General features: G+C 33.7%; 3 protein-coding genes across 4 annotated transcripts; all 3 read right to left on the reverse strand.

Annotated features, from left to right (window-relative positions):
• Nucleotides 1–504: 504 nt before the first annotated feature.
• LOC130967928 (actin-related protein 2/3 complex subunit 4) lies at nt 505–3999 on the reverse strand. Of its 2 annotated transcripts, none has more exons than XM_057892981.1 (9): nt 3895–3999; nt 3678–3736; nt 3514–3579; nt 3367–3419; nt 3102–3129; nt 2303–2377; nt 1749–1853; nt 1283–1372; nt 505–918 (listed from the first exon to the last, which is right to left on the reverse strand). In XM_057892981.1, exons 2-9 carry the CDS (start codon nt 3678–3680, stop codon nt 829–831), a joined length of 510 nt encoding a protein of 169 aa, XP_057748964.1. In that variant the 5' UTR covers nt 3681–3736; nt 3895–3999; the 3' UTR covers nt 505–828. The 2 variants fall into 2 exon arrangements, with proteins under 2 accessions (XP_057748964.1, XP_057748962.1); XM_057892979.1 differs by having other exon boundaries at nt 3930–3948.
• An 841-nt stretch (nt 4000–4840) lies between these two features.
• On the reverse strand, nt 4841–9602 carry LOC130967361 (uncharacterized). The gene is made up of 9 exons (XM_057892177.1): nt 9122–9602; nt 8911–9003; nt 8343–8447; nt 7745–7897; nt 7187–7285; nt 6962–7090; nt 6141–6320; nt 5843–5959; nt 4841–5235 (listed from the first exon to the last, which is right to left on the reverse strand). The coding sequence occupies exons 1-9, from the start codon at nt 9434–9436 to the stop codon at nt 5083–5085; spliced, it is 1344 nt and encodes a 447-aa protein (XP_057748160.1). The 5' UTR covers nt 9437–9602; the 3' UTR covers nt 4841–5082.
• Nucleotides 9603–11945: 2343 nt separating this feature from the next.
• On the reverse strand, nt 11946–15096 carry LOC130970500 (small ubiquitin-related modifier 2-like). Its single transcript, XM_057896604.1, has 4 exons — nt 14749–15096; nt 13921–14058; nt 12654–12803; nt 11946–12192 (listed from the first exon to the last, which is right to left on the reverse strand). The coding sequence occupies exons 2-4, from the start codon at nt 14056–14058 to the stop codon at nt 12115–12117; spliced, it is 366 nt and encodes a 121-aa protein (XP_057752587.1). The 5' UTR covers nt 14749–15096; the 3' UTR covers nt 11946–12114.
• Between the last annotated feature and the right edge of the window lie 9746 nt (nt 15097–24842).

Here is a 24842-nt window from a genome sequence, read left to right on the forward strand (position 1 = left end):
CTGATGGTAGCGTTTGTTTTAAGCCCAACATATCTTTGACCAAAAATTAAGGACAACATATCAGCAACATGTTGGGCCTATATTTTACACAAACATATGGAGTCGGCGTTAACTGCGTGAAATTTAAGCCCGGTAATTACCTTTTACATATTTCTTTTAGTTTTTAAACATAAATAAATAAATTCAGCATCCAAAATTCCAAATATATATATATAAATTATTTTCAGATTTTAATTTGTATAATTTAATAAAAAAATTAGGATAAAATTTAAATTTTTATTTATCTAGAAAAATTTAAGTTGAAAATTCAATTTTTTCAAAGTTGAGAAGACAACCATATATCACCGCATATAACTTTCGAAATAGTTGTTATTATTAAAAATAAATCCTTTATCTTTCTTTATGGTGAAATTAAATCTTTGATTAGTGTTCGCTACAAAGTACAAAGTCGTTTTTGATATAACAACAATAATAATAATAAATCTTTAGTTGGTGTTTATAGCATTCTCAAGTATAAATTACAAATATATTTATTTTTAATACTCATTTAGGAATAAGAATACAAATTTCAAAACTATATAATAAATTTTCATGAGATAATTAATTAAAATTCCACCTACTAAGAATCCCATTAATTATATAAAATCATTATCTGGCCTATGCAGCATGAGATTTTTCTTCCTAAATTAAACTAACATCTACAAAATTTATTCACTGTAACTACAATCACAAACACTGGCATTGCATTGGGACCCAACACTCCGGAAACTAACATCTCTGCAACAGTAAGAAAATTTACAGGCATTTGGTAGTTTTTAAGGTAAAGCATCATATAAACTGCTTCAGAAACTCGGTAGCAACAAGCCTCCCCCTTGTGTTCACCGACATTTTGAGCTCGCTAATCTCTTTATCAATATCCTGCATTTTCAAATCCGTTACTGAACTGCCAACAATTAACTCAATATGAAAGAAATACATAAATTAATATGTTCCAATACATAATAAGAGAAGAAGAAAAAATATCTTGCCGCATTTTTTGCATGTTATGCTATTATCTGAACCAATTACTGGGTGAATCATGTTCTAAACAACCTTCTGCTAAAGTTTTCGTATTGATGGGAAATACAAATGAGTAATCAGTAATGCTTCCTTAAAAATTCCTAGGATTTCAAAGTTTTGATAGCCACTTGATTTGTTACCACAAATACAGATACTACCTTAAGCTACAAAATGAAATGAAATGAAATGCAAATCCTATTTATGGGCACAATAAGATTCTTGCCTCCATAAATTGCACTATAAAATCAATGAGCTTGTGCTTCTGCATCTCCTCACAGTGGTAATTTGTTATGAGGAAGCTAATGTCATATCCCTGCAAGAGAAGCAACAAAAGACATCAAATTTTCAATTAGATGTTAACAAGACTCTGCATCTTCTATCAGGTGTTTACAAAGCAAGTTCCCACTGTCCCAGAGGATTTCTTTCACATTTTTTTTATCAATTACTACATAGGAAATGGACAAGACTCGAGATTGGACGTTCTATGTTTTTGTCTACTCTTTGTAAGGATGGCAATTCATCAACCGAAGCAAATCATTAGAATGTAGATACAGGCAATGTACAACATCTATGAAGCAGCCACAAAATAGAATTTGATCATTAATGACTAAACATTATTTGATCAGCAAACTATCACCACACACTGCTGCAGAATTAAATCTCGTAGTGTAAATGTCTAAGATATATACCTGCACAGGCTTTCTCCTCAGTACTTGGAAAGCCTCAGCTCTCATTGACAAAAACCTAAGAAATTTCTTGGTCAGTATATTTTCAAGTTCATCAGCCTGCTTCACCTGCATGAGAGGATATAATTAAAAATAAAGGAAACTATGAACATTGGTATACATCATATGTTAATCTGATTGTTAGAAACATTCTCAGTTTGCTAATATGCCGACGGAATTAAATTATGAAAGCAATTTGATCATTGTCAAGATGCTTGTATGATATTTTGCTGATGGGATCTATTTTAACCATGTTCAAGATGCAAGTGTAACTCTAAGTATAACATATGTCAAAGTTTCCAAGAGGGGCAGAATGTGCATTGCAGCAAAGTTGAAGGAAAGAAATAAAAATCTAAGGTCGAGTTGATAGCTCATATCTTAAGGAAAACACGGGACCTTTAGAAGCCAAGAACTCAGGAAGCTAGTTATCACATTATCACAGCAGTAACTAAATGTTTTCAATGTCTCAACAAAACATTATTTAAAATACAGTATCAACCAGAAAAAGATAAGTTTACCTTGAGACTTATCCGCAATGAATTGATAGATGTTTCAATTAAGCATTTTTCAGCCTCATTTCTACATATCAAAACCTGTAAAAAATAAAAAAATAAAAGAACAAAATTGCACTCATCTTCCTATGGAGAATTGATTCAAAACATATTAATTTCTGTAAACATCACTCAGAAAAGTAGAGTAAAAGTGGGTGAAAAATGTTAAGGCACAATTACCGACTATGAGTCTCAGGCTCAGGTTCTACCTAACAAACACATGCAAAAATCAAACTGGTTTCCTAATTATGCTAAGAATGAGCAAAACAGAGAATGGCAATAACAGAACAGCATAGATCCAAGAAAATAATGATACCAAGTACAGCCAGCATAAAACATGTTATCATTCTCCACTTTTGCTGCACGTAATACTTGCTTTCCATAACAATGCAAACAAAAACAAATCATGTACTGTAACAAGAAAGGATGACACTTAATCTTTAGAATTCAAGCCTATGTCATTAAATCATAGACTGCTTAATAATTGTTCCTCCTGTATTATCCATTATTCATAAAATAGTAATCTCACTATGTGCAAGAGGATGCAATAATCTAATGTGCTCTCTTAATTCTAGTACCTACATAAAAAAAATCTAAGCTATCTATCTAAGACTCTTTGTGAACAGTTGCCTAATTACTATTACATTGTAATGTGGCTACTTTTTTATAGAATCACTGGATCATGGTATTAGGGTAATCCATGGTGTGTCCTTTCACCTAGGAGCATTCTCCTAACATATTTCTTTTGCAATAGGAAGGTTCTTACCGGATTGAGAAGCAACTCAGGGCTCGACCTGCAAATAAATGACAAAACTTACAACCTTCACTGAGAAATTTATTGCTTTGATTTATATATATAAAAAATAACACAATGCATTAATCATAGTACACAATCTTTCAACATGGATATCAACTGTCATTAAGTATAACCTAGAGCAATCATAATTTTTGGAACATAATAAATAAATTAAAAAAAATCAGCAATAAGAACCAATGTGTAAAAGTGAAATATAGATGTAAGAGAAGCATACTTGAGCTCAACCTCAGGCTTGTTATGCCTTTCAACTTCTTGGCAAGGGAAGTTCTGCAATCAACCAAAAACCACAACAATTCTTAGTTTCACAACAAGAAGAAACAATAATAATTAAAAAATAAAAGGTGAAAAAGCAAAAACATACCTGGAGGCACATAGCGGCGTCAAGGGTGTTGCGAATGCACGCCAAGTAAGGGCGCAAGGTGGAGGCCTGCAAAACATTCAAAATGGAATGAATTGAATTGAGGAGCTAATAACTGAAAAGAAAAACAAAGGTTTATCGAAATCGAAGTACGTGTGGGCGCGTACCATGGGACTTTGGTGGTGGTGGTGGTGGTGGTGGTGGTGGTTGCCTTTGAAATCTGAATCTTCAACAAAAAGAAAGAAATGGAAGTGATCCGAAATCAGAAAGCAACCTTGGAGTATAAGCAAATCAAATCAATGAATGTATTTGGGAGTGGAGTGGGTCAAGAGAGAAAGTTAAGTAAAAGAAAAGTCCGGTCGGTGTTTCAAAGTAGCCACCCACCACTATGGTATTTTTCTGCTCTACCACCACCTCACCTCAGTCACTCGCCTCCGTGTCGACGCATCAAAAATTAAAAAATAAAGTATAATAAAATAAGATGAATTTTAATTATTATTTTCTGGGGATCTATTTTTATTTGCACAAACAAAATATTTAATAAGTTTAAAAACTATTTTTATTCTTTTAAATATTTTGTTTTATTTTTGGTCCTTGTAACATAATTCTGTTTCTTTGTCTTCATAAAAATAATCACGAGATATTTGATTTTGATCCTCTAAAAAACATCTTTACATAGAAATCTAAATATTTTAAAAAGCGAGAGAGTTTTAGTCTCCATTAAATTATAATTTTTCATTTTAAAAAAGCTATCGTTTTAATAAATTTAAGCCAAATTATCATATGATTTTAGCAATCAAAAATAAACATATTATTAATTTTGTATATGGAATATGTTAAGAAACCAATATTTTAGTAAAAAAATTAATCGATTTTAACTCAAATATAAACAAAAAAATTAATCAATTGCCTTTTGCAGTTATTACTATCCCCTGAGTAATTTATCTTAAAAATTTGACCGAGTAATTACATTTCTTTTGGACGGTAGTTACAAGTTTGTTTCAGTCAATGTTACCCATCAGTACATTCCTTTGTCGGTAAGGAAGACTAGTCATTTGCTCGTAGAACACCACATCAGCTAAAAAATTTGTATGAAAAGTCGTAACAATAATCTTACCAAATAATGCATGTTATAATAATGCACAAGCATCGCAATCATATCAAATATCAAATTTGTTCTAGTTACGATAAAATTAAATTCTGCGTAACTCTTTATCGAGCAACTGTTTATCCCATGTTATATTTTACACGTTTCACGCATGCCGGACTGAACTTTGGAATAGCGGATGGATTTAATTTGAGGATACTATCTATAGTTTTAACAATTATACTAATTCCCTATTAAAATTTATCTAATGTCCGAACACGCTATTTTAGCTCTTTTGTGAGCAACAATCTATTATTCTAGGAGACTTGTACATAATGGAATATAGGCGTGTTTCATCATTCTCAATAGCTCAAGTTGATGAACTTTCAAAACAGTTCAATAGATTTTATCGAATTTCATTCCTAAGCCAAGAGACAAAAGCAAAATTCAAACAATGAGGCGAGGGAGAAGCATTAGACTAATAATTATACACGAAACTTGTTAGCAACATAAAGCAAATGACTAATGTTTGTTGAGGGATAATTTTGCAGCAACTTGAGATTAGAAGTGAAATCACCCGCCAGGAGGCGCTTGCGAACCAGAATTAGCATTGCGCAGCATATCCGCATCAGGGTCTCCTACATGAGTAATATGTATGTTAGTTTTCCTCTTCATGAAGAAAGAACTATCTAAATGCCTTGCAGCAAAAATAACAGAGATTAGTCATGCTTGTTGAAACACCCTGAATTTAATGTAGCAAGTGACTTGTAACACAATAAACTTAAACGAGTCTACAAGGGTCCAAAAGTGTCATTCCGACTTAATCCGTATTGACATGACTATTGAATGCATGCTCGGGAAACGAGTGCAGATGGGTTGTCTATAGTGTTCTATAAAATTAACCATCTACCACAATGAATATTCAGATTTCCTGTTTGATTAGGATCCCCTAAAGTAGATAAATATGCTTCATAGTATAGATTACAAAGTCAAAGCAGGTCACTATAACTTAGAATTAACGGGGTCGAAGCTGTGTGATGGTAAACCTACAATCGTTAAAGCTGTCTTCACTTCCTCATTCATGGTTACCTTACCCTGTTGCATTTTATTCAGGAAGAACCAAATCCTTTCCTTTATTTTCGTGTTCTATCTTCGTCATAAAAAATGCGCCAACAGATCATAAGGCTAAATAGCAGTCCATTATAGTTCAAGAGACTACAAGGTAAATAAGGAGCAAAATTATACCTGTGGGCCCTCTGGATCACTTAGAAGTGTGTCCCAAATGTGAAGGCTGTCAGCAAAATTGAATTCTTGAGTCAACAGGAGAGTAATCCATCTAAATGCATAGAATTGGGGATTGACCTGAAAATTAAGAACCAAAAATAAAGCAGCAAAAATGAGACATTTCTGTTACTGACAAAAATGATGCATAGCCTCAGCTGATCCATTATTCCCAAACTCTTTGCAGCATGCCGGTATCTCCAAATTTGAACTCTAAGATAAACAATGAAAAGATAGAATAATATTAAAACTTTGGTCTTACTTTACAAGTGATCTCAAGATGGCGCCACAGCTCTTCATCATGTTCTTTCAGAAGCTGGGATAATCTTGTAATAGTGGAACGGATGCCGACAACACTGTTGTCAAGTTGTTTAACGAAGTTATCTCGGAAGCCACTCAATAATTCAACAAAACAGAAGAATGAGTCCGCTTCAGCAAAGGCCTGCATATTATAACGGGTAACTCATGAGCATGATTGACCAAAGGTATAGCAGGACAGAACATGACAGCAACATGAACTAAAATTCCTCCAATGCTATCTAATCAATTCTTTGGCAATGAATTCAAAAAAGTTATGTTGTCACCATATTAAGTAGTTCACATATTTTCATGTTCTATTTCAAACATCCCCAATGATGAATTATATTTGTTAACATTTCTTGTCTACATTCCCTTCAGGAAGCAACAAAACAAGACCTAGTGAATCTTGACCAACCCCAACCTAAACCTAGGTTGCCGCTTTGATTAAAGCACACACATGGGAAATATCAGCAGGTAAATAAAGCAGATATTTACAAATAAAAAAATAGAAAAGATGAAAACCAGGAGACTTTCCTACCATGCATCTTATCATAGCAAGGAAAAAGCAATCAGCTTCTCATGGGTAAGCATTTCTTAAAGGAATTCTTAGGTAAATTTCAATTCTTTTGAAAAATATTAAACTTGAATCAACTAGTTTCTAAATAACACAAATATAATTAGATGATAGGAAGCTAAGGTAGAGTAAGTAAAGCATGGCTATGAAATATAGAACAAGATTATACAAAAAAGACTCAATTTTACATGAAGATATCATGTACTCACTGCATTTTCCTCATCAGGGTCATTTTTGAACACATAGTAGAGAGGTGCCAATAGCTCATTCATCCCTTGAACATATCTTACACCTGGGTTTAACTTTGCAAAGATAATTAATATGTTCTTTAAAGCCTCCTGAAAATGTCCAACAAGTTAAAAATGAATTCAAAAGGCTCATTTCATAGATTGAGTTGAATTTGAGGTTCTATTGGTTTCAGGATAAAGGCCAACCTGATTGGATTTTGCAAACTGAGACTCACTACAGAAAAAGTGCATGTCAGGGTGAGTGCGCTTTACATCTCGATCAATCTGATCTATGATTTCCGTATCCTACAAAATGCAAAGAGGAACATCTATCTATTATAGTTTATTAGCATGAGATTTGCAGTTATAATACATGAATAAACACTTCATTTTCACTTATTCTTATTTATTATTACTGTGAGCAAAGGAACCTTCCACTTGAATTGCTTCCATTTGTTTCCCACTAAAGTAAAATGTTAAGCATCTTGGACAAGTTTGATAGAATGCCGGTAACATTGTTCATGCAGATCACAAGAACAAGTAAATATCATTTTCAAAATGTTCATAACAACTTCATCGGGATAAAAAATACTATTAGGGAGTAAAATATTCCAAAGAAGATAGGCAATAAAAAGGGTAAGATTGCTCAGTAAATGAAATAAATCAGGGATTTTGTTTTCCTCGAGTTATTTGAGAGTTATATAACAAGCAAATGCAGTCGAAGTTTTAAACATTAATTCAGTGAAAAGGTATCTGACAATTTACCTGGAAGAACTGATTCCATACACTGGTCTCTCCAAGACTCAATGGATGCTCCCCATGAGTGATTTCTGATCTAGAGAGCAAGGTTCTACTCTCAACTTTGGCATCATCAGCATCAGAACTTGTTGAGTTGTACATCCTCCTTGTGATTTCTGACTAGCTAGCCACGTAAACATTCAGAGAGCCAAACAGATAAAGCAAAAAGAATAATATGCATGAAAATGTGAAAAAACACTACTTCGGCAAAGGTCACAGTTAGACACAAACACAACAAACCCTACCATTGTAACAGAAAAAGCAAATCAATCATATCAAAATTCAGTATGTTAATGTGATAAGTAATCTTTTAGCATTATCTTCCATAGCCTACAGTAAAACTAAACTCGTGATTGAAAGGTTTTGTTTTGTTTTGTTATTTTTTATTTTTCATTGTGTTTAAAGCAACTTATTTTACAGCTTTTTCCTGACAACTGAAGTTATCAACTATCTATGTTATCACAACTGAGACCTTTGCACACTAAGGCCAGGGAGGGAGAGAGAGAGGCTGGAAATCTGCAATAATTCAATGAAAACAATAGAGCTCCCTAAACAACTAACTTACAGGATTCACGAGAATATCATCTTTAAAATGTTTGTACTGGGACCTCTTCTTTGCTAATTCAGCTGACCAGAGCCCACGATCTGGAGGAAGATATCCAAGCAAAAGCTGCAAATGTCAATAAGCAAAAATTGCAACTGTAATTATCAATTCCATTTCCTCGTTCAAGGGAAAGTACTCTAGACTAACCAGAAGCACACAACCAAATCCTGTTAGGTTAACTCAGCTGGATGAACAGAGTTGGAATGGCAGGGAATATAAACAGACTAAACAATTCGCATGTAAAATAAAGAAACCCCCATCCTAATGCACTCATGCATCTCCGTTTCACTTAAAAGCTCTAAAAATAATTTTCCCATTCTTTTATTTGAATCAATTGCAACACAACAATAAGGAACCTAATCTAAAAACACTATTCAGCAAATCTAGTTAACTATATAACCACCTCTTTTATCTATCTACAAACAGAAACCGAAAACCACTAAATGTTATTGGCTGAACTGTATAGCCACCTCTCTCTCTCATACACACAGATATCACACATGAAACGCTAAAGCATTTACCGATTTACCTTCCAGACAGTAGAACGTATCCCAGCACCATCAGGAAGACCTTGACACGCGAGCCTTCGCAATTCCCTCATATCTATCACCTTCTTCGATAACTGTCAAAACATTCAATTTTAACCAATAAAAGTAGTTAGTTAGTTGGTTAGTTAATAAAGGTAGCTCTTAATTTGTTGCTAAAACAAGAAAATTGAAACTAAAACGAAGGAAACAAACCTCAGCCAACAACTCGGCCTGGCGAGAGATGTCATCGGCGGAAGGGGAAGAAGAGAACGTTGCATCAGTGGAAGTGTGAGTGTGATTCTTAGGACGTGAATCTTGGATCCTCTGTGGCTCGGGAGGATCATCCACGGTGGCCGGAGGGGATGGTGGTTGCGATGGGGAGGCGGATGATACGGCGGAGGTGTGTTGTTCGATTGGGAGGTCAACGGTAGCAGAGGAAAAGAAGGGAGGAGGCGGAGGCGGAGGAGGAGGATGGGGCGAAGACCAGAGGGAGCTGTTGAGCCAGTCAGGTACCTTCTTCTTCTTCATTGTTTTCACTTTTCAGTGATAGCACAATGAACGAAAGAGGGATTTGATTCCAATTCTAGGGTTTCTGCAATTGCAATTGCATTGCATTGGTAGCATCAAGCATTCAACATGAATGAACTCACATCACAAACAATGAGCACATATCACAAGGAAATGTGATTGTTAAGCGGACTCGGATTTTATTTTTTATTTAATTAATCGAACTATGATTAATCTGTATCTGTATTTGTATAATTGTGTTTGGTTAATAACGTTTTAAATTATCTTATTTTAATTTAAAAAAATAATAATAATAAACGAATTTAATATAATTTCACCTAATATTATGACTTTCTTTTGTTTTTGAAATTATCACAACTTCTTCAACATTTATTATTTGGCTAATTTTACTGTTCCTATGAATTAGTATCTAAATTTTGTCTAATTTATTTTTATAATAAGATTTGATTTTTGTTTAAAAAAAAATTTATGAAAATTCAGGTGTAATCGACTTCACGTAAAGTTGATACATGAGAGTCGTTAAATGATTTGACTGATTTGACTAAATTTTCATCTAATAACTCTCAAATATCAACTCTACGTAAAATCGTCTGCACCTGAGTTTTCACCTTTATTTTTATACTTTTTATCTTTTTAAATTAAATATTAATTTTTAATTTTTTTTAGTAGATAAATACCATTTTTTAGATACCATAACATGCACTTTATTATTTTTTTTTAAATTAACATTTTTTTGCTATTTAGTTTCACATGCATAGTAAAATCAACTTTGTACTTCATATTTAATAAAAAAAAATCACTAAGTACATCAAGAAGAATGAACCATAGATCATTTTTGTCACGTTTTTGAAACATTCAATTCTAAGAATTATTTTTTGTCAATAATATAAATTTTTAGATACTATTTTAATAATTTATTCTAAATTTTTTGTTTATCTTATATTTTAATCAATACTAATCTTTTTTTAATTTGTTCATTGAAATATTAGTCTTTAATATTCTTCTAATAATATAACTATAAATACAAAAAGATTATTTTGCTCAACTCTAAAGAAAAAATAATGCGAGAGTTTGAATAAAACATAATGAAGAAAACAATTTATCCTTTTATTTTATCTATTTTCGTATTTTCTTATCTAAATTAACCTCAATTCATTTTATTTTATTGGCATCAATTTCTAATAAAAAATAAAACATGTTTATTGAGTTCAGACTTTAGAGTATTAAGTTACTTGGCCCGTTTGGAAAGTTTCAAAAATAATTTTTTTTGAGCTTTTGACTTATGAAAAGTAGTAGTATTAATCTCTTGTGCAATTTTCAAAACCAAATTGTAGCTTTCTAAGAAGCTATTTAAGAACTTATAGAAAAGTTAAAAAAAATGACTTCTCTTATAATACTACTACTTTTTATTACATTTTTATAAAATAAGTACTTTTAAAATAATAAAATTAAGAACCCAAATACAAAATAACCTATTTATAAATTACTTTTAATATAATTATTTATTATTTAAATTATTTTTTCAAATTGGCCTTAGTCACCAAAAAAGAGTACAAGTTACTATTTTCTTATTGAGAGTTTGATTGCACTTTGCAACATCATTCAAAATTAAAGAGATTTAAATATTTAATAATGTGACATGCTTATTTTAAAATTAAAATGTATACTCTTTTTTTTTTTTTTAGACAAGGAAAATGTATACTCTTAAAAAGTCATGAAGTCCACTTATGGATTTGATTTATATTTTTATCAACACTGAATTGAAGTGCATATATATAGTTGAGAAAAAGCATGCCTTTTTCCTTGAATTATAAATATAATTGAAGGAACTGGCTTTTTTTTTTCAAGTGTAATCAATTGGGATTTGCTTCTATTATTCGTTTTTCTTTTCAATAATGTTTTGTGATCTTTTTCTTGGTTTTGTGTGTTTCCTCTTTGGGGGGAATCGGCTCCATATAAGAGCTGGCTACACTCTAGTCTCTAGTTACTTTTATGGAGTTATGGTGGTTCCTTCTTTATCACAATATCTTTATTTTTTTAAAAATATATTGACATTAATAATGTAGTTTTAATTGAAATTTCAAGCATAATATCAAAATTACCAACTATTAAATTATTCTTATTTCTCAGTGATTTATATTTTTGTCATATTTTTAACTAGTAAAAAGACAAAAAGAGGTTTTTAAATAATTCTAATCCTAAAACTTTGTCGATGACACAAACAATTCAAAGTACACCAAAATCAACCAAAAGATAACAAACTCAATTGTTGTATGATTAGATTTGATTATATTTGCTAGGACATTAATTTTATGATGAAGATGAAAAAGTGATTTTATTTTGAATAATTTTTTTTATTCTACCCGAATCATAATAATCTAAAATGCAGTTTATAAGGGGGGAAAAAAAAACTAAGCAACATCCATACATAAATCATAGCTGAAGCATACACAATTTCAGAATCCTAACTCATGAATGCCAGAACAATATAAGCACATTGAGTAATTAACTTAAGCATTCATCAATTGACTTGCAAAGTTTTAAAGTGCACTTGCTATAATCATATTTCACAAGATATAAAAAGTAAGCAAGTTAGTTCATGATAATTTAATTATAGTCCAACAATAAAATATATTATCCTAATAATATGTCCACTACAGAATCATATCAATGGCATCCTAAAAGCTAAGTGCTGCAACACCACCTCCATCCACATGTTTAACAGCTAAGATCTCATCTCCATTTTTCATCTTGAGCTGGAGTGCATTAACAATTAAAATAAGATCAGTTAACAACGTAGTATAGCACAGTACTAAACACAAATTTCTTATATTCTTTTACAGCATAATTTAGTGTATTTTCAGAGCATGCTTAACTATTTATTTTAATCTGTGAAAGTTATTAAGCCACCACAACAAATAAGAGGTCCTCCTTGTTACTTGTCTCATGACAAAAAACATATATATAATTACACATTACATATACATTAGGAGAACTAAAGTTATATAAAGAATCAAATAATTTAACAATGCAAAATATCTCTATTTTAGAGCCAAACTTGTTTAATTTTCTTTTTATCTAAAATCTCAAAATCAGAGACAACAGATGCAAACAGATTTTTTCAACTGAATCTCTCTTTTCTATTTCCATCTTTCCTGGTATAAAATTCTTATCAAACACGTCCTAAATGTAATGAGCATGGAAAAACAAACCTAACCTTTTTTGGCGTATATTTCCCATGAACACGACAACCATTATATAAGAATTGCAACGTCGAATATTCCAAATGACACCTCTCACAGTAAATTTGGAATGTTAAAGACAATGGCTTGACAGGGTTCACCTTGAAGTACATCCTGCGATCATTCTGCATTTCGATGAACATAATTAATCAGGAATGGTAGCAGGAAATAAAAAAGAATGCTGTAAAAAAAGTAAAATAAATAAGAATAGTCTAAAGTGTACATACTGTTATATATAAAAAAATAATAATAATGCTACGTGTATATTAAAATTAGTTATTAATGTAAAATATATATTGAAAATAAGTTAAACAGCATATATATTTATACATAAATACATAGTAGTTAATTTTGATGATAGATTTTAGTATACAAATAATATTTTTTTAAAAAATTATATTATGATTTCTACTATTTTACAATATATCCAACACCATTCTTGGCATATAATTTTGACTTTCAATTAAAAATAATATGTATTATTAACAAAAAAATTGTCTGAAATATTTGATATGATTAAAAATATTTAAAAAATTAATTTGTACGTAAATATTAATAAAATACTAAAAAATATTATAATTTAAAATTAGAGTCGCAGAGTGCCATGTGTCCTGTCCCGTGCGTTATACATGATGCAGACACAACACACAAATCTTACAAATTACAATCTAATACAAAAGGATATCAGGAAAATCAGACGCATTTATTTATAAAGAAAAAATAAAATGTGTTTACAAAACCAACCATGAGATGAAGTGAATACCTAATGGGTGATTGTCTTTTATGTTCAATACAATTTTTAAAAAAATTACCATTCAATAAGAATTATACATTAATACATTATACATTCGTACATACATAAAAATAGAAGTACAGAACACAGTCTCTGAGCCAACAAATTTTAGTAATTTTGATAAATATAAATACAAGTGGAATTAATTAATTTATATAAATTTTAATAAATATAAATATAAATTATATATTTTATATATATAAATTTTCTATAAATATAGATATAAATTATTATAGTAATACTAAAAGATAAAAAAATTTAAATTTATTTTATTTAATATTTATTAATTTTAACAATAATTAATAAATATTAAATAAAATAAATTTTGACGATTTTTGTCTAATTTTTTTAATTATCAAATATTTACAAAATTATTAATATCCTAAAATAATAATATTTTTGGCCAAGTAAGATTGCCAAAAATAAAATACATATATATGTTTACATACCTGGTCTGTGATGCAAATTTCGACATATTGCCTGTCTTGATTCCCTTTCCCTTCGTCTAAGGCCTTTCTCTTAGTACCTCCTTCCCCTTCGTCTGAACCCTTCCTCTTAATGCCTCCACTGCTTGTAGACACACTCATCTGCACACAAAAGGAATTTGAATTATAATTCCAAATACAAAGAGAATTCGGAAGCTAATGAAATATTTGTGCAATGAACTATTTAGTCCAATACTAGTTAAAAAATAACATTTAAAATAAAATACTTTTAATTTCTCAAACACAATATACTCATTCTATTCAGAATAACTATCAAAGTATCAGAATAATAAACATATAATATTCTGCTGAATCGAACATCTCTAAAATCCTATTGTACAAGTACTCCATTCGTTCCAATACTTTTTCGTACAAAAATAACCTCTCATGAACTCCAGCTTCTTTAACAAATTTAAAATACCTTTTTTTATTTAAAAAGAAAATAATACTCTACGAAACCATACTAAAGGGTTTAGGTACGACGATGGTGACTCCTACGGCTCCGACACCGGCGTGAGCGGTTGTACGTGCGGCGGGTCACCACCCGAACAAGCCTCTCGAAATCGAACAAACCTCTCGAAATTGAAATCATCATCATCTCTCTCTCTCTCTCTCTCCCCGTAACACAAAAACCCTCACGGGGAAAGGGGAAAAAATCCAAAGCAAAACTCCTTTGAATAACAGAAGGAGGAGAGGAGAATGAGATTTTTGGAGAGATCGAAGAGTGAGAATGATGAAGAGAAGAAAAAAATTGGAAATAGAGAAGTTCAAAGTTGTGAAGTTTGCATGCACCTTGCGATGTCCGATCCCTAGCTCTGTGTTGAAAGGACTGTAGTGGTTGTCTTGGTACGATTTTTGTTGAAGCCAGTTGTTAAATTTCCAAAACAGGAGTGAGAGTGTCTTGAAACCTGTATAGTTATATCTGGAAAATTTTGTATAATTAGTTTGCACATGCACATCACGCTTTTTCCACCATGCTTACTTTTTCAACAGATGAAAGTTCAAATGTAAAGGAACTATGCAACTCGATAATTCAAAGTTGAAACGAACTCCTATCAGTATATTGCTAACGTCACGGGATATGCAGCAGCAGAAGGAGAATCAATTCAGTTTGATAGACTGATGGGAAGTAAAACCCACTCACACATACAGATACGTGTTTATTCGGATTCCTATATTTTTTTGGAGAAAATATAGGACCAACATTTTTTTAAAATTTAACCAGCCTTAATCATAAAAAAAAAAATATTATTGATGGTCAATTAAATTATAAAACATAAAATTTATTAGTCTCTAATATTTTTTATTTTTTATTTGATTTTTATAACTCTTTTTTCACATAAAAGACGGAAAAAAAGACTAATTTTTTTAATAAAAAAATATTATGTGTTTCGTTGATGCGGATAAACTGAATGTTTTTTAATATAAAGATATCAGATTAAGGTCAGTAAACAGTTTAATTAAGTTACCTTTTGAAAAAATAACTTAAATAATAAATGGTTATATTAAAAATAATTTATAAATAAATTATTATATATTTAAATTTTTAGTTCTAAAAATACTTATTTTATAAAAATGTAATAAAAAATAATAGTATTATAAGAGAAATTATATTTTTAATTTTTTTATAAACTCCTAAATAACTTCTTAAAAAACCGCAATTTGATTTTAAAAATTACGCTAAGACATTAATACTACTATTTTTTATAAGTCAAAAGTCCCAAACGACCTAAATACAAATTTAATTTTTAGATTTGTATTTAAAAAGATAAAAATCATAAACATCTCAAATTTATAATTTAAAAAAAATAAAAAAAATTATAAATATAAACATAATTTTCAGATTTTTTATTTTTAAATTTGATCATCCGATTACTTTTATTTTTCTCCTACAATTTTATGATATATTTTTTTATTTTTATGATCTAATAAAATATACCTTCTTTTTCAATATTAAAAATAAAAAACGGAAAAAGAAAACATAAGTGAGGATTTTTAGTCACCCAAAAAATATTAGAATAACAATTATCTAAACAAATGAATAAATGAATGCCTGTTCACATACGATGATGCGGGAAACTTAATCGTTAAACGGTGGATTTAAGTATTTAACTGCAATTTTCAAAACTTTAAATAAAAAAAATAATTATTACTGACATGAATCATGTTCGGGCCTAATAGTAATTGGGAGTCCACGAAGCATACCCACAACTTGACCGTGCAATGAGGTATTGAGGTGCATAACGCATGACAGAATCTCCCTAGAGGAGACTAGAATAGTTGACTGAAATTTCTAAAAATTGGGTGCCAGTGGGGGCTCAAGAATTCGATTATGGAGTTAGGGTTGGTATTTTAGTTAGAAAAAAGTGTAGTCAGTATATTTACAGTTTGGTAGACGTGTCAGATACAAGATTTAATACGTAAGGGGTGTACTACATGCAGTACGTAGAGGGCGTGGAAGACACGTGGTAGAGTCCGCTTGAGTTGACCAGCAGCACGTGGAGACATGCTGACACGTGGCAAAGCCTGATTGGTTAAAATAGAAGCATGTGGAAGGCGTGTTGACTCAGCACGCATAGGGCGTGTATACATGTGGCTCACTCTGATTGACTGATGAAGCAACACGTGGAGGGCGTGTTGAGTGCTCCCCTTTATATAAGACAAAACTCGGTACAATTTTCATTGCAAAGAAGAGTGTTCTTTGAGTATTTTTTTTAGTGTTCTTTGAGTGTGTTGGTAATGTAATGGAGGGTATCGCAAACTTGGTAGTGTATCGCAACAGTGAGATTATACGGAATACTCATGAGGGAGTGAGGTTTGTGGGTTGGAATCTGTTTTCATTTGTGGTTCCATGCACCATGACGTTAATGGAGTTTCAAAATGGTCTATGTCAAAGTATGGAGAATGGTATGTTGAGGAGAGTGAGCAGAATTCTATACCGAAATCCGGTTGTAGTTTTTGGTGGTCTAATACAGTTTAATATCATGTCGATCATTGACGAAGCGAGTATGCAGAATATGTTCCAAATTCACCGGCAGACTCATATGCGACAGCCACAGATTGAGCTGTATGTTGAGTTTGAAAACGTAGAGGCAGATGGGATTCAAAATGATTTAGATATAGAGGATGATAGAGTTATAGTGTACGAAGGAATGAATAGTAACAGCAAAGATGACTTCGAAGCCACTTATGAAGCCGGCGACGAAGACGAGGATGGTGATGTTGGAGTTGAGGCAGCAGCGGAGAATGTAGTGGTTCATCCCTCGAGTAGTCAATCGATGAACGTTCCACCTTTTATGCGTAACTTGGATCTTGACGCCATGCATGCACCGAAATTTTCGGAATATGCAAACATAGGTACGTGATGACTGAATAATACGTTTTTGTGAATTTATATTTTGGATTGATTAATGAATGATGATTTCTATTTTCTGTAGGTGTTGCTGATCCTGAGGACGGAGAGTTCATGATTGGAATGGAATACAGTTCTAGAGGAGTTGACTACAATGTCTATGAGTCTAAGCCACAGACGTTCTATGCAAAATGCAAGACGTTTGGGCATGGGCGCTACTGGCTTATCTGAGCCAACTTGATACAGAAAAAAAGGTTGTTGGGAGATACGCAGATACAACGGTAGGCACACGTACACAATGGAAGCGATTTCACAGGATCATTCCAAGTTGGACTCGGATACAGTTGCTGAGGCTATAAGGCCATTGGTTGAGACTGACCCATCCATCAAGGTGAAATTTATAATAGCAGAAGTCCAGTCAAGGTTCAACTATACCATCAGTTAACAAAAGACTTGGTTGGCAAAGCAGAAGTCCATACCCAAAGTTTTCGGTGATTGGGAAGATTCTTACCAAGCTTTGCATGGTGGCTCTCGGTCATAGTTCAAAAAATGCCTGATTCAATTGTCCAAATAGAAACACGACCACTGTACAACGGGAATGAGGAGGCACACGGTGTAAAAATACTTCATCGCGTATTTTGGAGTTTCAATCCATACATTAGGGCGTTCAAGCATTGCAAGCCTCTAGTTCAGGTTGACGGCACACACCTATACGAAAAATACAAAGGTACACTTCTAGTTGTTGTTGCACAAGATGGGAACCAGAATATTATGACTATTGCATTGCCTTCGTGGAAGGGGAGACAGTTGATGTGTGGTACTTCTTTCTCAGGAATCTTGGAATGCATGTTGTTAGAAGAGACGGTGTGGGTATGATCTCAGACCGACATGAGTCAATCCAGGCAGCAATAAATAATTATGGAGGTGACTGGCAACCTCCAAGAGCATGGTAGATGTTTTATATAATGCACATCGGCAGCAACTTCTTAAGGGCATTCAAAGTCCTTCATTTGCAAAAACTTGTTGTCAACATAGGGTATTCAAGAACGGTGGAGGAATACAATATCAGCTATAAGAGGTTGAAAGAGTGAGGTCAGGCATATGCCAGGTGGTGTGATGCCATTGGACTCAGACATTGGGTATTGGCATTCGACGAGGGATCTCGATGGGGCCATATGATGACGAACCTTATCGAGTGCATTAACTCAGTGTTGAAGGGTGCCCGAATCTATCGGTGTTAGCGCTCGTCCGAGCAACATATTATCGGTTAAATGAACGTTTTGCGCGAAAGAGTATCGAGACTCATGAACGCAGGTGTGCTGGATTTACTTACTCTATATTTGCACAACAGCGGATAGAAGCAAATATGCAACATGCTGGGAATATAGTTGTGCACCGGTTTGATAAACGAAATAAGGTGTTTGAGGTGCGCAAAATGACTAGTAGAAAGGTGTTAGTTGTTGATCTTGCACGACGGACGTGTGACTGTGGACACTTTTAGGTGGAACGACTACCATGTCGCCATGTTATTGCTTGTTGTGCTAACCAGCGTCTCGATTGATAGTTGTATGTGCATGATGTGTACAAGATGACAGAGGTTCGTAAGGTATATAGATTTGAGTTCACACCATTAGGGAATCCCAAGACATGTCCTGCTTATGAGGGATCCACATTGGTCGCTACTCCCGCCTTGAGGCGAACGTCGAAAGGTCGTCCCAATTTGACCGATACTTGAATAAAATGGACTCACGCGACATGCGTGGTCCTCGGATATGCCGTCTCTGTGGTGATCAGGGATAAAGTTGTAGTCGATATCCTCAGCGTGTTGGATCGAGTGGTGCTGGTAACGATGATGGTCCCTAGGTCTTTGTTAGTTTTCTTCAATTGATGTTTTTTATGTTAGTCGTGTTTGTATTTTTAAATTTAGAGTTTATCAATTGATGTTTAATGTTAGGTTAATATTATCATTTACTGCCTCTGTGAAGTAAACATACAAAAGATTAACTAAGATTAACTACGAATTACATTAAGTTATAACTTAAAATTAAATCTAAAAACACTAAGCCCAAGCTCACTTCTTTCGAACCATCCGGTTCAGTCCCTTACCCATTATGCCCTAACCGAACCATGACGAAGTAAACCTATCAGGTGGAATTTTTTCTGTCGGTAGGTCATACGGGTGACCCCGAACTGAGTCATCGACACCCGGGGCGGCCGACCCACCTGCCTCTGCCGAAGTGGCCGACCCACATGCCTCCGTCGGAGCAGATGTGCCAGGGTTGTACTCATCAACAACCTCGAACGCCCACTACGGCTAGATGAAACCACTGTCACACGACGCACCCCCTGACGTGTGCTCGGAAGCAAGACCCTGCATACCATGGGCCATATCTACTGATACCCCATGTGGATCAGTCGACCCTATCGGTGAAGGCATAGTGGTAAGATCTGGCCAACCACCCAAATCAGCGTTGGCCCAATGCTGTATTTGTTGATCTCCATGACCGTCAAATGGCATCTGCGATGGGATCAATGGAAAGTCAAACCATTCATGACCAGTTGGAATGGTAAGTATGAGATGATTATGCTAGTCAGATTGACCTTGGTGGCTGTGCTGAGAGTGCTGGTTGTGCTGACTGTGCCGAGTGTGCTGACGGTGCCCACTATGCTGACTGCGACGTCTGTGATGACTTCCCTTGCCGTGGTCGCCGGACTGGACGTGGTGGTTGGACTCACCGTGGTGAGTGTGATGGCTACCATGACTATGGTCCGGTAGCTGTGGTACATACTAAGAAAACGGTTCAAACACTGCATGCTGAGGTGGACCCTGAGGTGCAAGTGGCTGTGGTGCTAGTGGTTGTGGTGTTGGTGGCTGATATGGATGCTGAGAAACGTGCTCCAACAATCTCATCATATGTCCGTATGAGCCCATGTACCAATCTCGGTACTCCATTATTGGTATAAAGTCGCATGTCGAAAGGGGGTGCAGATCCCGCAGCCGAGTGTTTCACCTGTTGCCCCATTCCGCTATCCATACCTCATGTAAAACTGTCCAGTCATGAAGTTGCACTCCGTGAAGAGTGAGGTAGTGTTGGTCCAGTGGAATGTCTCTTGCTACTCGCGAGGGAGGTTGTTCATACCCAAATTGACGCATCACTCGGTCCACAGGGTGCCATTCGACACACTCGAACGACAACAATGGAGCAACGATGTCACACACCTCAAGATGTCCATGTAACTCGTCGGATTTGATCAATCTGTCGTACAGCCGCCACTCAAACTGCCACATATTATTGGTATATTAGAACCCTAATATTAATGTTTGGAAAGAGGAATCACACGAACCCTCAAAATTTACCTCTTCCATGTAGTCTATATCCTGCCTAAATCTCGATGTGGTCTTCGATAACCACGTTGTGGACCGTGCCGAATATATCTGTCCATTCGCTCACATGCTCTCCATCAATGGGTAGGCCAAAAATATGAGCGATATCTTCTAGTGTCACAGTAACCTCACCCACTAGCAATACAAAGGTGTGAGTTTCTGGCCTCCACCTTTTCACCAGAGCAGCTAATAAGGGGTAAATTTCTCTTATCACCCCAATCCTAAAAACATGATAGAATCCCATTGAGCGTAAGTGATTTTTGACCATCGAATTTCGCATCTGTGGCGGATCCAATTTACGAACCATCAAATTTCTGTTAGGCTGATTCAACAAAAATATATTTATTAGTTTAAATAAATAATAAATTTTACAAATGATATTTCTTAAATAAATAATAATTCTTACATATTTATTATAATATTTATTTATTAAAATACTTAACAAATATTATCATATTTATTTTTAAAAAATATTTATTTATTAATATTCAAGTTGTTTATTAAACATACAGAAAAATAATTCCATGAAAAAATTATATATTAACATTTATTTCTTTAAATATTATAAATAAATATTTATAGTTACACTTCTTTTTTTAAATAAATAAATATAAATGATTTTTTTCTGAAATTAAATAAAATGTTTAATCATTTTTATTTATTAAAATATTTATTTTTTAATATTTAATAACAATATATTTTATAAATATTTACATATTTATTATAATATTTATTTATTAAAATTTTGAAAATACATGTTCGCATATTTATTTTCAAAAAATCAAAATATTTATTTATTCATTAGTATATTCATAACAAAAATTATAAAATATATATTCCATTATAGTATTTTTATAACAGAAAAAAATTATATATTTATATTTATATAAAATAAAATATAATTATATTATACAAATAAAAATTTTATTTTAAAATATTCATAAAATACAAAAAACAATAATCCTACAATATTTTTACATTATACTAACAATAACAAAATTTAAAAAAATTTAAATATATAAAAAAATTAAAATGATCAACTTACATAAATTGAATGATCCAAATAATTGATAATATTTTCCTCAAGTGCCATATAATTATGTACCATTTTTTAATCACTATAAATTAATAATTTTTTTAATAATTTTTTTTCTTTCAAACCACTACTCACACTATTAGTATCACTAACACACTGCTAGTAACATTCTCTTCTTCTTTCAAGGTAACACGCCCCTTTTTTTCATACTCTTTTTTTCTTTCTCGGTGATCCCTTCTTTGATAATATGCATGAATAGAATGAGGAGAAGCTTCAATTTATAGAGTTTCAATGGTATTGGTCGCTGATTATTGAGGTGGGGGACTGTTCCCTGCATGTAGACAAGCCTGCAACACGCTCCTCCTGTGCTGCTGCTGCATCATCGGAACCTAGCAAAAATCTGCAACGCTTTACGGATTCCAGGACAACATGACCCCCGCATGTTGGCAGGACATTGCCACCCGTCCCTGCCCGCCACATCACCACACCCCCTGCGTGTTGAAGGGGGACTGACACGCCATTAATGGGCTCCGGTACCATGCTCCCGGCGTGTTGAGTCTCACACCTCGACAAAACACCTCCTTCACCAATAATCAGCAAATACACCAAAGAGGGTTCCATATGAAAAATAATTTCAGCCGAGTAGGAGGGCCCATTCGAACAGAAAAAGATAAAGGAGAAGGATCTACTTCTTTCATCAGGTACGTTACCATAACTCTAATATAGCTGCTTGTCGTATGGACACTTACTTTGATATCGAAATGTCCATGCAAGTGGTACCACCCACTGATCTACCGTCGATTGCTGGTACCATACCATCTCAACCTTTGCACTCAGGTTCCGACCCTCACCTCCAACGATATTTCCACCACCGGTCTAACGGACTACTAAACAATGGCGCCGTTTGTGGGGACCTGATGTGAGTTGAGGATTGAGGTTTTCCGCCCAATGGACGAGCCAAAAGAAGGGAGCGACCGCTAAGGGCGTCGCCTCATGAATAGGGTGAGCATGGAAACCTCTTGGAGTCGCTGGCCAACCCTTCTGCCAATGGCCGCTCCACGAGCAATCCTCCTAAAAGGCGTCCATTTGGAGGTACAGGTAACAATAACTCCCGGATCATGTAAGAACTTAGGTACAAGGTTCAAAACACACACACACACACACACACAGAGAGAGAGAGAGAGAGAGAGAGAGAGAGAGAGAGAGAGAGAGAGAGAGAGAGAGAGAGAGAGAGAGAGAGAGAGAGAGAGAGAGAGAGAGAGAGACCGCTACAACCCTGAGGTTAACTGCAACACCGGCTCGCGCGCATTGCCTCGACCCAGCCATTCTCGCAACGGTCCCCCGTGAGGAGATCAGGAGAAAGGCGGCAAGAAGAGTGTTCTAATTTCACCAGAAAAGCTATTCATGATTTCTGGCGGTTACATATATTACAAAGCTCAGATTGCAAATTAATTCTTCAAATTGAAGAACTACGAGTGAAGAATTTCCAGTTAAAGATTCAGTTCAATAAGATTTGACTATCCAATCTTTCGCTTGATGAAAACAAGTTACTGCCCTGTAAAATTAGCATCTTCTTCAACTTTTCCTCTCTTTGTTCAATTGCTTGTGCCCACTCAAGTTAATCCAAATCTAATTTGTTTCATACACTAATGAAAATGTAGATACACTTCAGAAAATTTTGGTTCGGACCTTACACACAAGAAAATGACCAGAACCTGCATGATAAATAATACACAATTATATGAGCAATTTAGTAAATAGAGAAAGAACACTTATTCAACGTTATTGGTTTCTTTTTTAGATTCAAAAATAGAATTAAAAGGCACAAATTCAGCTTGAGAAAAAATTGACATCAATATAATAATACTACAATGGGAGTTGAGGTTAGGAATAGTAAAATTCTCCGAAGCGCGGGAATCCCGCAGGGGCCGCTCTATGTAGAGACTAAAAAATGGGTAATTTTCTCTGCAGGGATGGAGATGGAGGCCAAAATTCTTCCGAAACAAACGTGGGGATCCGAGTAGGGATCCTTGCCCTGTCGTCACTAATTTCCGATTTATGAAATTTACTTAAAATATTTTTACTAATTTATTTCTAATATAAATTTTTTAGTCATTTCACATACCATATATATATATTGAAAAACCTAACCCTAATTTCAAAAATATCTTTCCTTATTTTTATAACACTAACATTGCGCTGTCTCACTCCTCAATCACTTCAAAAGGCCAGAACTCACAAATTCCAATCTCTTATATCATCTCAATCATATTCTTCACCATTCCTGCTTAGTGCTTATCTTGTCGTCACCCTTTTGCCACCTCATTATCTCTTATCGCGACGTCCTTTCCCCCTTTTACTGTACGTGATTGTGTCTTTGTTGTTGTAACAATATTTTTTAATTTATCTTTTAATTTTTTATTAAAATTTTAATATAAATGATCAATATAAGAAAATGAGGAATAAAATCCCGCAAAAAATTGAGAGCCACGAAAAATAAAAATGAAGACAAATATTTTTAATAGCAAAAATTAAAACAAAAATAAAAAATAAATCTGAAAATAAAAATAGAGAGCGAAAAAATATCCTCTGCCCTCACCTATCTGTTGCCATCCCTAGCTGAGGCTAACATAATCTGATATGACACAAATATTTTACAGAAGTAGTTACATGCCCGTCACCAACTTGCCATTGGCATAGAGGCCGCCAATGCACATTTTAATGGCGGCAGAAAATAACTATTAAGATAAGTAGATAACGATAATATGCCAATGGATCCAAATTAATCAGGCTTGCAAAGAACATATTATATCAGCCAAACTACATAGTAAGCACATGGTAGCATACAATTACATATTAGAACAAGTTAGTATAGGATCTGCTATTCATTTAATATATGATATTTTGAAAATAATGGCATATTTTAATCAACAAAAAAAATTCTAAAGCAATACTTTGAGCTTTTTGTTCGGCTTGAACCATAGAAGATAGAACACAGCAAGTCAACAAAAATATGATCACAAAATTGTAAAGTTTATTGAAAGTTTATGAAAGTTCTCTTGAAGCAATGTTAAAGGCCTTTGTAAGCCCTTCAACGGGATTTTTAGTGGTTT

The sequence above is a fragment of the Arachis stenosperma genome, chromosome 3 (genome assembly GCF_014773155.1).
Source record: "Arachis stenosperma cultivar V10309 chromosome 3, arast.V10309.gnm1.PFL2, whole genome shotgun sequence".
Taxonomy (NCBI): Eukaryota; Viridiplantae; Streptophyta; class Magnoliopsida; order Fabales; family Fabaceae; genus Arachis; species Arachis stenosperma.

Bases quoted from the DNA above. Each gene is read 5' to 3' on its own strand.
- LOC130967928 (XM_057892981.1), bottom strand. The intron at 3,420-3,513 runs GTATGTTTTTGC...GGTTGATTGCAG, and splicing joins ACGCCGCTATGTGCCTCCAG to AACTTCCCTTGCCAAGAAGT. The intron at 919-1,282 runs GCAAGAATCTTA...TTGAAAATGCAG, and splicing joins TTATAGTGCAATTTATGGAG to GATATTGATAAAGAGATTAG.
- LOC130970500 (XM_057896604.1), bottom strand. From the start codon at position 14,058: ATGAGTGTGTCTACAAGCAGTGGAGGCATTAAGAGGAAGGGTTCAGAC. The intron at 12,804-13,920 runs GTATGTAAACAT...ATCGAAATGCAG, and splicing joins AAATTTGCATCACAGACCAG to AATGATCGCAGGATGTACTT. The intron at 12,193-12,653 runs GTTAGGTTTGTT...AATGCACTCCAG, and splicing joins GGAAATATACGCCAAAAAAG to CTCAAGATGAAAAATGGAGA.
- LOC130967361 (XM_057892177.1), bottom strand. From the start codon at position 9,436: ATGAAGAAGAAGAAGGTACCTGACTGGCTCAACAGCTCCCTCTGGTCT. The intron at 9,004-9,121 runs GTTTGTTTCCTT...ATGTTTTGACAG, and splicing joins AGGCCGAGTTGTTGGCTGAG to TTATCGAAGAAGGTGATAGA. The intron at 5,960-6,140 runs GTAAGACCAAAG...CTTAATTTTCAG, and splicing joins ATCTTGAGATCACTTGTAAA to GTCAATCCCCAATTCTATGC.